Genomic DNA, 12,307 nt, shown 5'->3' with positions numbered 1-12,307 from the left:
GTAATGTGGATTTGGTGGCTACTTGAAAGAAGCTAAGTGGCTATACAGTTTTGACACTTTTTTTGAACATTGCATAAGTGTTTTTTTGTTATTTAATAATTTCGATGACTGCTGTTATCATGTTACCTTAACATGTAAGAAGTAATAGTGATCCATTTAATCAAACTTCCGAATGGTACTTTACATTGATTAGAGACGGAGGCAGTGTTGCCAGGTCTGTGTAACAAAATCAGTCCAATCAAAAATAGGCTAAAACAAGCCCATTGACCCCATCCAAATATTAAAACTCAACATATGCCACTCCCATACCTACAATACATGTTTTACAGTCACTGCTACGTGTTACACACTATTTCAGCTTGAAAATCACTAGTAGCCTACTCGTAAACAGTCTGTTTTCATAAAGGAGCTCAAAAGCCCTTCCCTCACAAAACTCATGATCTAGCACAGTTTTATTATTGGAACTTGAATGTAAAATATTTAAATGCATGCGTTTTAGTCAATTGCAATGTATCCAATGTGTTAAACCTTTAAACCGCGGGGGAAAAAATCAACCCGCGGCAACAGTTTACAAGCAGCAAAATTACGCGGGAAAACTGCGAACTTGGCAAATTTAGACGGAGGGCGCGGGTATCCTCCGATACACAAGGGGCGCTGATGTTCGTTTGTCATTCAATCCCATCATAACAGAGCGTGGAGCGTGTTTTTGTTCACAATCACTGGCCCTGCGTCTCAGTGTTCATACTATCCATCCTAAATAGTATGTTTGATTAGAATAAGTGTGTCCCAAAGCATAGTATGTTGAAAAGAGTATGCCAAAAGTCCCCGGATGGTTACTATTTCAGGTCGATTTTTGAAGCGTGGATCCGCGCACATGTACTCTAATGGCTAATATTGCCCACAATCCATTGCGCTTTGGTGAAGGATTCTGTCCAGAACTACAAACACGAATAAAACGCGTTAAAAACTACAAACATGGCGGATGTTGTAAATCAACCTCTAAATGTCTGTTCAGTAGTCCCTATAATAGATGACACAATTTAATTGATAAATATTTAACTTACATTGGAAAGGTTTCTGTGACCTCTCGCGTGATCTTGGCAAAAAATCTCACGATTTATTTCCAGAATATGATGCATGATGGGATACACTAAACCTCGAATACTGCTCCGGAGCGGTTAGAATGGGGAAGAATGAGATTAATAGAAGAATTTAGTATTTTGAATATAGAAAATATAACTTATTCTGTTACACCAAATACACAAAATAATGATCTTTAAAAAAGCATCATATGACCCCTTTAAGACAATACGAAAGAATGCTCCAGCACAGTATAAAGTATATTATGCAATTATAAGTTATTTGAAAGCAATAGGTTTAATAAATAGGATTTATGATCACATAAAGAAGTGTATAGAATAATTGTATCCTTTTTTTAAAGGTATGTTGTCACTAACATCCGTCATGCGCCACACTCCAGTCCAGTAGATGGCGGAAATGCACCTTTTAAGTGGGTTTGCCAACCGCCATTAAAAGAGAAGAAGAAAAGGAAGAAGCGTGGCAACTATAGGCGTTTCACATACTATTTAAGTATCTCAAAGACACAGAATTAATGAACAGGATTTAAAGAATTATTATTATTTTTTATTATTATTTCTTTAGCTTTTTAGTTTTTCCTTTAACAAAAAAGCGTAAACAAAAACCTAGTAGGTGGCGGTATATGCACCTAAAGCTGGTTTGCCAACCGCCATAAAAACGTCAAAGAAGAAGAAGAAGAAGCGTGTTGTAAAGGATGGCAGGACCGGCTTCAGTCGCTGGTGATGTTTTTGTTGATGCTCTGCCTTACTTCGACCAGGGTTATGATGCTCCAGGGGTCAGAGGAGCCGTAAGTAGGCTGAATATTTCTTTTTGGACGTTCTGTCTACTTAAAACGTCGATAACTAATAAATATAAGACCTACAGGCTCTATACAGACAGCTAACCGCTGCGTCTACCTCTGGTTCTTAAATGAAATAGTTTAGTTGTTTATTCATCATATGTTTCTGTTTTGAGTATGCTATAGTGTTACAATTGTCTGTATTAGAGGGAAATGTACGTTCGAATCGGTTTGAATCAATTTCAGGCAGCTGCTTTGGTGGAAGAAGAGACGAGACGATACAGACCAACCAAGAACTATTTGAGCTACCTGCCCACACCAGATTTATCTGCTTTTGAGGTACGAGGAAAAGACCCTTTCTGCTTCTGTGTTACTATAATGTGGTTCACACTATAATCTTAGTGTTATGTTGTTCTCATTAGACAGAGATCATAAGGAATGAGTTTGAGAGACTGGCTGCTCGTCAACCCATGGAGCTGCTCAGTATGAAGAGGTAAGTTTACTGAGCAAAACTGGTGAACTCTTGTGTCCTGCTGATCTAGAATAGAAAATGCATATATACATAGGAAAATTAAATTGCAGTAAATCTAAAGACATCTTTGGGAGGAAAAAGCTGCAGTAATGGTTAAAAATTGTACAAACACATATCAATTTCATTCCAAAATACCATGTTATTAGCCAGTTTCCCGTTGAAGTATTACACTTGCATAATTCAGTCCACCTTATTTTGCAATGTTGTAAAGCTGTTTTCTGTGAATGTGCAAGACTTCTGCTTCATTAGCCGCTGTAGGTAAATAATTGGAATATCAAAGTGCAGTCAATGCAATGGTAAAACTATTTGCGCTACAAACCAGTGTTTATGATTAAAATAATATGATGACAAATACTAGTTTGCAGAGTCAAGCAGCATAGCTGACTATTTTGTACAGCTAAGTAGTTTTTTACTTGAAATCGGTTACTGTAAGCTAGTTGTTTTAGATTGCACCATTGTTTCATTGTCCAGCTCATTCGCAGTGCTCTGCTTGTAGTTTGCTCCTTCATACAAAAATTTAAGATCTGGTTAGTTTGGTGCAGTTCCTCTTTATTGAAGCTGATCTATTGCACACATTTAAATAATTAAACTAGCTTCATTGTTGATACCTTACAACAGGGATGCCCAAACTCGGTCCTGGAGAGCTAAACTCTGCAGGATACTGGCCCTCCAGGACCGAGTTTGGGCACCCCTGCCTTACAAGCATTGTACAGATAGTTTCCTGTACATTTACACATCCATTTATCCAAAGCAACTTGCTTTGCATTCAAGGTGCACATTTTTTATCAGTTCTTGCTTTCTTGCTTTCCTGGGAACCGAACATGAACTTGGCATTGCTAGTGCCATGCCCTACTGTTTGAGCTACAGGAAGGCCTACATTAGTTGGTCTAAGCTAGTTTCAAGTTTACATGTGATAATGAGCGCATCCAGCTATACCTAAAAAAGAGTGTTGTTTACTGTTAGATCTCACCTTCTTGTGCTTTTCTTAGATATGAGCTTCCTGCTCCATCGTCTGGGCAGAAGAATGACATCACAGCATGGCAGGACTGTGTCAATAACTCTATGGCCCAGCTGGAGCACCAGGCAGTGCGCATTGAGAACCTTGAGCTCATGGCCCAGTATGGAACTAATGCATGGAAGGTGTCTAATGAGTGAGTGAACAGACTATTCAAGATTTGAATCTTAAGCAGGAAACTCAGACTCCCTGTGTTGATTTAACCCTCATCCATCCCTCCCGAACCTATAACAAAAGTGTCCCTCGTGGGTCAAAAGGACCCGAAGGCCAAAAAAGACACTAATTTTATTTTTGGTCCAGAAAGATTATATTGGTCCATTTTTATTTTATTTTTTCTAATTTTTTATGTAGGCTTTTTTTATTTTATAATATTTTGGTGATTTTTATTTTATTCACATTAAATTCTGGATATTTTAATGAAAATTAGCATATTTTTATAATTGTTTTTTTCACCAAAAAAACCCCAAAGAAACACAATTTCTGCATATTTATACTTTAAACATGATCATCCATCAGGACCTAGGTCACTGAGTGTCTCTGATGCCATCTGGTGGGGAAAAATTACATATAATTGCATTTTATGATTACAGCCACTAGTGGGGCCTATTGAATCCTATGGAGATTCTTAAATGAGCCAAACAAGTGAAATCTTTAAAACTACACCAACTTGAGGCTTCATTAAGCTTTCAGATATATCTCAAGGCTTTCAGATATATATCAAAACGTTTAAAAAAAATTATATTTTGTAAAAAAAAAAAAAAAATAAAAAAAAAAAATTATACTGAATTGTAATCCAAACACATGCATATTCATACAGTTTCATAAATATGTAATAAATATAAAAGATACATTTAAAAATATAAATATGATATAAACTCATTGGTCTCCACCCCATCACTCAAATTTAACTGTTAAGTAAAAAAAAAAAAAATTCAAAATGACAGTCATTTCCCAGCAGAAACATCATACATGCTACAATGTGTTTCAATGGGAGTGTGTGTGCCATGTGTGTGTGTGCGAGTATGTGAGTTTTTTGTGCATTGGGGACATTCTGCAGTCTCAGCCCTTTGTTTGGGTATACATCTTTTCTGGATTGTGTCAGATTTTGTATAGTCAAATAAATAAAAAAAAAATGCTGTTTTTTTTTTCTCGGACGTTCCATTTATTCCTATGGCCGGGTCAAAATGACCTGCGAGGGACACTTTTGTTACTTTTTTTATTACACCCACATGGAATCCTCGAATCGACTCAATTTTTGTGTGTGTGCTCCATGCTCAAGTGTGACAAAATAAAAAAAAAAAATCTGCAGTTTTTTCGGAAATTCCATGCTTTTCCAGTGGCAGGTCAATATGATCCGCGAGGGACACTTTTGGTACTTTTTATATAACACCCACTTAAACTGCTCGAATTCACTCTAATTGTTTTTTCGTGTATTCCTGGTTCAAGTGTGACAAAAGTAACAAAGTCTCATATCATAACGATCAACACTTGATTTTTTTAAAAAAATCTTTAAAAATGAGTTTCGGGTCAAAATTACCCGAGGGACGGATGAGGGTTTTAAAGGACTAGTTCACCATAATTAACCCCTTAAATAATAACATACAGATGAAGGTCCCATATTAAAGGAATAGTTCACCCAAAAATTTTAATTTGCTGAAAATGTACTCACCCCCAGGTTATCCAAGATGCAGATGAGCTTGTTTTTTCATTGGAACAGATTTGGAGAAATGTAGCATTACATCACTTGCTCACCAATGGATCCTCTGCAGTGAATGGGTGCCGTCAGAATGAGAGTCCAAACAGCTAATAAAAACACCACAATAATCCACTAGTAATCCACATGACTCCAGTCCATCAATTAACATCTTGTGAAGTGAAAAGCTGCGTGTTTGTAAGAAACAAATCCATCAAGGAGTTTTAACATTCTACCATTCTATTGGTGAGCAAGTGTTGTAATGCTAAATTTCTCCAAATCGGTTCACGTTGAGAAACAAGCTCATCTGCATCTTGGATAACCTGGGGGTGAGTACATTTTCAGCAAATTAAAATTTTTGGGCGAACTATTCCTTTAATATGGGACCTTCATCTGGATGTTATTATTTAAGGGGTTAAAGTCTGAATACAGTGAACACTATTTGCGGGCTCATGACTTTGGATTAAAAAGCTATTTAATTCATTACTGATGCAATATAAATAGAAAATGAAAACAGTTGTGAGATTTATTTGTGGATTTTATGCTGATCATAACTGGTTGTTGTGTCTGTGATACAGTAACTTGGCCTTAATGATTGAAAACGCACAAAAGGAACTGCAGAAGGTTAGGTGAGTAACTTGTAGGTCAATGCAATTTACTTTACATGTGGATGTTGTATATTGTGGTTGTGCACAAACTATTTAATTGGCTTTTGAAATGAATTTTAATTAGGGGTGCTCCGATCAGGGTTTTTGAGGCCGATCACATGAATTGCGTAATTGAAAATGGGGGGAATTCTTGTGAGAGGGGAAGCAGCACGGACTGTGCTTTCACACAGGAGTCCACTCCTGACCCATGGCTGTTTACTACAAACACAATATTTATCCATTATTTTGATTTCAAATCCAAACATTGTCTCTCCAAATGCTTTTTCAGCATTGCAATTCTTTTTTTACATAGTAGCCTACAGTAATACAATCTTTCACAGACCTGTTTAAACACAATAAATATAAGCAACACATTATTCAATGCTTTTTACTTTTGCATTTACTTCTAGATTTATATATTAAGTTGCTCAAGCAAGTGGCAAAACATTTAAACTACTTTTCTTACATTATCACAAACTTACCATTGACAGAAATAGTGAGCTCTACTGCCTTTCCTTTTGCATTTAAATCTTTATTACAAGCAATCCTGCGGTTCATAAAGAACTTTTTTCTTTTTTTTCATCCCTCCACGAGTGCCATCTATTATTGCCTTGTTTATCTAAAAGTGCTCTTTTTCTTTAAACCTAGCCAAAAAGCCATAGCCTATGTTGACTGTGAAACACAGTAAACTTTAATTATATGCATTTATGGTGTAATTACTACATTTTCGTGTCAATTCATGTTCATATTTACCGCAAACAATGCGCTGTTACTTTAATTCAGCGCTTGCAGCGCAGCAAACATAGACTAGGTGCAGAAACGATCACTGCACTGTTGCAGACGCACCGCTCCTGGAACGCACTGCAGGACAGCAACTGTGTGCAGTGAGCACGCTTTATTAATCCTCATATAATAAACTCACGCTGTTTGTGAAATTACGTCTCACACAAGGTTACATTTTCGTGTCAATCCATGTTCATATTTACTGCAAACAATGCGCTGTTACTTTAATTACTTTAATACTTTAACTGTGCAGCGTGCAGCTCGCTTATAGATAGATGCGATGTGGTGATTTGAAGCCATTTGCGTATTTTGAGAGAGAAAGAAAGAGCGCGCGCGGTGATTCACTCACGCTGTTTGTGAAATTAAGTCTTACACAAGATTTTCTAATTACTTTTAGTAATTCAGAGTTATTTAATGAAGAAATATGAAGGTGAATACCTCACCTTCAGCATTATAATTATTCCACCCGTGCCAGACAGAGACTGACGGTGACGCTGCATGTCGTGCCAAACCTCTCACGGCAGCATCAGCTTGAGATCGCTTTTTTGAGATCGGCCTTTTCAGAGACCGCTGATCAAACATCCCAACGTGATTATCGGCCGATAGTGATCGGTAGCCGATCAATCGGAGCACCCCTAATTTTAATATGAAGCGGTTATTTATTAACAGGGTTATATCTATTTACAGGGTTATCTATTAACAGGGTTCCTTCAATGTGTTTCTGTTCTCGTTTTAAGAAAGCAGATACAGGACCTGAACTGGCAGCGCAAAAACGATCAGCTGGCTGGAGGAGCCAAACTACGAGAACTTGAGTCAAAGTCAGTACTTCGTTATGTTTCTATATGGAACCCATTTCCAGAATTTGTCTTGAGCAAGGTTGAATTCAATTAGTTTACTCAACTCTGATGTAATTGTTTCTGCTTATGTTTCCACAGCTGGGTGTCTCTCGTTAGTAAGAACTATGAGATTGAGCGCGCCATCGTCCAGCTGGAGAATGAAGTGGCACAGATGAAACAGCAACAGGGTGATGAGAACAAAGAGAATATTCGACAGGACTTTTAAATAATGAAAACAGTTCAACTCCATCTTGAAACCGTGTAGACTTTGTAAAAGCAAATGATCACCAAAGTGTGGTCATCACCATCATTTTCATGATGAACAGAGAAAATAGTCTTTATAAAACACAAATGAGAATATAGTGTTGTAGTGCAAACAGAGGATATGCCAGTTTATAGTTCAGGATTTTGCACCAAAATTAAACAAGATGTCCATTTTGACTCTGGAAATCAGTAACTCACATTCGTTTACTGTGTACATAAAGTAGATAATGTGGGTGTGTTGTCATTTATAATAATTTGTTTTTTTTATGTATGATTACCTGATGGACATTTAGTTCTTAATTTGCATGTTCTACTCTTATTTGTAATATATATTTTTTTAAATATACAATAAAATGGTGAAATAATGACTTGCATTGTTCAGTTTCTCAGTTAACAAGACTCCACCAATGTGTCTGGAAATGAAAACAAAATATATCTAAGAGCATCACAGGCTAACACATTTGGTCTTGATCTTATCACTTTATATTCCTGTTTCATGCCATTACTGTTGATATGCTACATGGCCAAACTGTAAAAATGGCTATAGTGGCCTGCATTGGACAGTGGTATAGAAAGAAAATTAATGCATTTAGGTTTATCTTTTGTATTGCCTTGAACATTTAACTTTTGCTTTGAGTTATTTAAACTTTGTTCAAAGTAACTTCTTAAATTTTAAACTTGTGTTTTAAATTTTGACATGCAACAGTAGTTGGTTACTTGCAATTAGTGTTCTGTTTGTGGGTCGAGGTATTTTTAACATCTTGCTTAATTGGGTGCTTATTCTTTGATCTTCCAAAAATAGTGCACACTGCTCATTAACTTTCAATTCGATTATATATCATATATTTTAATCCTCCAAGTTTCTTCGGAATCTAAAACACTTGTACTGCAAAATAAAGTTGCATATAGGAATGATCTTTTAAGTGAACTTTTGATACTGATGCTGTATTGTTTTTTTAATTATTATTTTTATTATTGTGAGGACTGTTTAAAAAAATATTGATCCTAATGTATATGTTTGTAACATAGGATTTTATTAATTAGAATTAAAAATGTATACATATCATGGTAGCGTATGGGGTTTTCCCCTTCTGCTGATGTTAAAGCGCACGCTTCGTTTTTAATCAGCAAAAGCCACGTGATGTCAACATATCTGGCCCCATGAGGCGACCCGCTCCAGGTAAAATAAAATAGACGAGCGTTTATTTGATTGTTGATATCACTGGAGACTACATAATATGTGAATCATCCAGTAAACATTTCTCAAAAGTACCATTTAATTATTTATATGTAAAACTTATTGATGAGTGCAGCTTTAACATGCACAAAAATAGTAAAAGACGTATTAGTTGCCCACAAAAGCTTACTTTTGAAAAAGAGCAGTGAAAGAGAAACATCAGCTGGAGTTATTAATAAGGATGAAGGTTAGTGTGACGTTTTTGATTAACACAAGTCATGATCTCCCCCAAAATCACAAAAAAAATTTATTTAATTGAGGCATCAAAATTGGAGATATTCACTACGGTTTACACAACTTGTAGTAAAAAAGTAGCAATTCATACAAAATAAAATACAGAATATTAAATAAATTATATTGAAGTTTATAAAAACTTTTTATATTTGAAGAATAAAAAAAGATTGTATTGAAATTCCAAAGTACATTTACGTATATCAAATTATTTGACGCTTAAAAATATATATTTTTTCATTTTATAATATGCAATGTACATACTTTAAAAAAACATAAGTAATATTGTACTTTTCATTTTATTTTATTTGTAGTCTAGTTTATTCTCAGTGACGAACACGAGAGCGACGGCATGACGTCACACCCATCGGATTTTCTGAGCGCGTCGAACGTCAGTCGGTTCAAAGAGGAGCAAAGATGGCGGACAACAAAAGCCAAGATTGTACAGAGCGCTCCGCAAATATGGAGGTAGAGGCTTCAGGAACAGAAGATAACGGAGACGGCGGCTCAAAGGACCCAGACGCCGTCATTTTAATCGACTCGGACCCGACGGAAGGAGCAGACGAGCTCAAGTCTCAAGAGACCGTTCCCCAAGCGCTGACGACATCCAGCAGCAGCGGCGGAGCTACAGACGGGACCCCAAATGCCGAGAGCGCTGAGCCGCCGCCGTCGTCCTCCTCCTCAGCGGACAGCACCGCTGCTGGCACATCACCCGCTCTCGTTAACGAGATGTCGCCTCCTCCTCCACCAGCATCCTCAACCTCCTCCTCTTCAACCCCTGCCGCCCCGATAAACCTACTGGATACGTGCGCTGTGTGTAAACAGAGTCTCCAGAACCGCGACTGTGAGCCCAAACTCCTGCCCTGCCTGCACTCCTTCTGCCTCAAGTGCATCCCGCAGCCGGAGCGAAAGATCACCATCCCGGTGCAAGGGCCCCACGGACAGGACACTCGTATTGGTAAGTTAGGAAAAGGGAAGTGAGCTTTGTCAGTTCTGTTCCCGACAATCCAGAAACGATCCATTGCTCAACCGTTTACACATGTTGGCATGTGCAGTCAGCCTCATATATGTGAGATCGCCAGCTGGGGCTTGGTATTTAACCCATGCAGTTATGGTTATACCTACTGATTGTAGTATTTTAGTTTACAGGTAGCTGTCAGAACGTACTAGTTAAGCACGGTTTAGCAGGTCATGTGACGTTAGTTAAATACCAGCAGCATATTCCCTTTGTGCATATAGATGCTGTAACCCAGCGGGTTTCAATCTTTTAGATGCTTCGGACCTCCAGATATGTGCAAGGGACCCTTATCCTAAAATTTAGACATATATTTTTATGCATAAAGACCCAATTTATACCATGGAAAAATTTGTATGATATGTATTTAAAATATTGTTTGGAAACTTTTTAGTTTTTATTACTTTGCACAGTTTGCAGTATTTAGACCCCCCGCTCACCATAGTACCATTTTTGTTCATTTATTCTTTCTTTCTTTCTTTAATCTATTAATTTAGTTAAAACTTTTTTGTATTTTTTTAAATTATGTAAACAATATACTACTACTTATGTCACAGTTTATTGTTGCAAAACATTTCTGTCATATATAGCTCATTTATAAAATACTATATAGCAGTATATATAATAATTTTAGTGCTGTCAAACAATTAATCGTGATTAATCTAATCCAAAATAAAAGCTTTTGTTTACAAAATAGATGTGTGTGTACTGTGTATATTTATGTGTATATAAATACACAAACATACATGTATATATTTTAAAAATATTTACATGTAAATATTCATATTCATATATAATTTATATTGTATATAAATATTAATATTTTATATATAAACAAAACATATTTTTCTTAAATATATACATGCATGTGTGTGTATTTACATAATAAATATACACAGTACAGTGCACATATTATGTAAACAAACTTTTATTTTGGATGCAATTAATCATTTGACAGCACTAGCAATTTTATATTGTTATATTGACATGTAAACGATATTATTGCGCAGCTCTTTATGTAAAGTTAAATATTTGTATATCCAACTTTATTCACATACACACAGTACACTCATATAAAGCAATATAAACTATATAGCAAATCTCTACTGCTTGATTTGCTTAATTGTTTATATCGTCACAAAATGTAAACTACACTATCGCCCAGCTCTGATCTGCTGAATGCCATTTATTTAAGTTTCCACAGACCCCAACACTCCCTTGCTGCCCCCAGTTTGAAAGCCCTTTACATACTAATGCTAGATTCTCTAATTAACTAACCTTTCAAAATAGTCAGCCTTGTCTAGAGTTGTTTGATTTGATTTGATTTGATATTGAATGTATGGATATTGCAGCCTCATACACGGTCAGTCAAATGATGTGGCAGGTGTCAATCAGAGCGATGGGCTTTTTTTATGCAGCAACCATATTTGATCTTTTCTCAGTGGACAAGCTCAAACAGTTGCTGGTCTAGTTGATCAGGCATATGGTCCTGATGTTTTGACACATCACTGTTTGTGTATTGTTGATGATCAGATTTGATGCTGTTGGTATGTTTGTGCCAGCGGGGCTAGGCCTGTCGCAATAATCAATATATAGACTTATCGCGCAATATATGTACATGACCTCAATAATTTTTGGTGACTCAATATATCGGCCATATATTTACTTAAAAATTTATGTCACCGTGGTTTTTTACATTCCACTTGCGTCTGTGTCTTTTGCAGCTTCTCGTACATAATGTGGTGTAGTTGGTGCTAGTTCAAATTTAAAAAATCCTTCTACAAAAAAAGTTTCATCTGCAGATATGGTCTTGTATCTGAGGGATCTGAGCCTTTGTGCATATGGACATCTGACTGCTAAGTAGTGATTGTGTTTTTCAGCAATAGTGTGCACCCTTAATTTACAGATAAAAGAAGGTCAGGAAAAAATCTGTAGATGGAAAAAATCTCCATACAAGTTCTTTGTGCATTTTTCTTTTTTTGTACTTGTTACCTTGCACTTTTTGTTAGAAAATGTTTATTTACTATTTTTTCAAGTATTTTAAGGTATGTAATATTTTAATACTTAATTTCCATGATCTAAATATTCTTAAAAATTAAATGTTTGTTGTCATTTGGAAGTGTGTAGGCCTTCTTGCATTATTATGCTGTTACATTATGATTATATATTCAGTGGCAT

At 36.2% G+C, this 12,307-nt stretch overlaps 2 protein-coding genes across 3 annotated transcripts in view; both read left to right on the top strand.

The window, feature by feature from the left end:
- The first annotated feature begins 1,684 nt into the window (after positions 1-1,684).
- Positions 1,685-8,177, top strand: LOC107674303 (pre-mRNA-splicing factor SPF27-like). Its single transcript, XM_016468245.1, has 7 exons — positions 1,685-1,885; positions 2,123-2,215; positions 2,299-2,369; positions 3,398-3,559; positions 5,695-5,745; positions 7,284-7,364; positions 7,482-8,177. Exons 1-7 carry the CDS (start codon positions 1,793-1,795, stop codon positions 7,606-7,608), a joined length of 678 nt encoding a protein of 225 aa, XP_016323731.1. The 5' UTR covers positions 1,685-1,792; the 3' UTR covers positions 7,609-8,177.
- Positions 8,178-9,476: 1,299 nt separating this feature from the next.
- The window catches only part of trim33 (tripartite motif containing 33), a 37,987-nt gene continuing 35,156 nt past the window's right edge, over positions 9,477-12,307 (top strand). For both annotated transcript variants that reach the window (XM_016468305.1, XM_016468306.1), the window contains exon 1: positions 9,477-10,072. In XM_016468305.1, coding sequence (XP_016323791.1) covers positions 9,532-10,072 — 541 coding nt within the window. In that variant the 5' untranslated portion in view covers positions 9,477-9,531. The remainder of the gene's footprint in view (positions 10,073-12,307) is intronic.

The sequence above is a fragment of the Sinocyclocheilus anshuiensis genome, unplaced genomic scaffold (assembly GCF_001515605.1).
Source record: "Sinocyclocheilus anshuiensis isolate Anshui unplaced genomic scaffold, SAMN03320099.WGS_v1.1 scaffold188, whole genome shotgun sequence".
Taxonomy (NCBI): domain Eukaryota; kingdom Metazoa; phylum Chordata; class Actinopteri; order Cypriniformes; family Cyprinidae; genus Sinocyclocheilus; species Sinocyclocheilus anshuiensis.
This window is presented reverse-complemented; position numbering and strand designations above follow the sequence as displayed.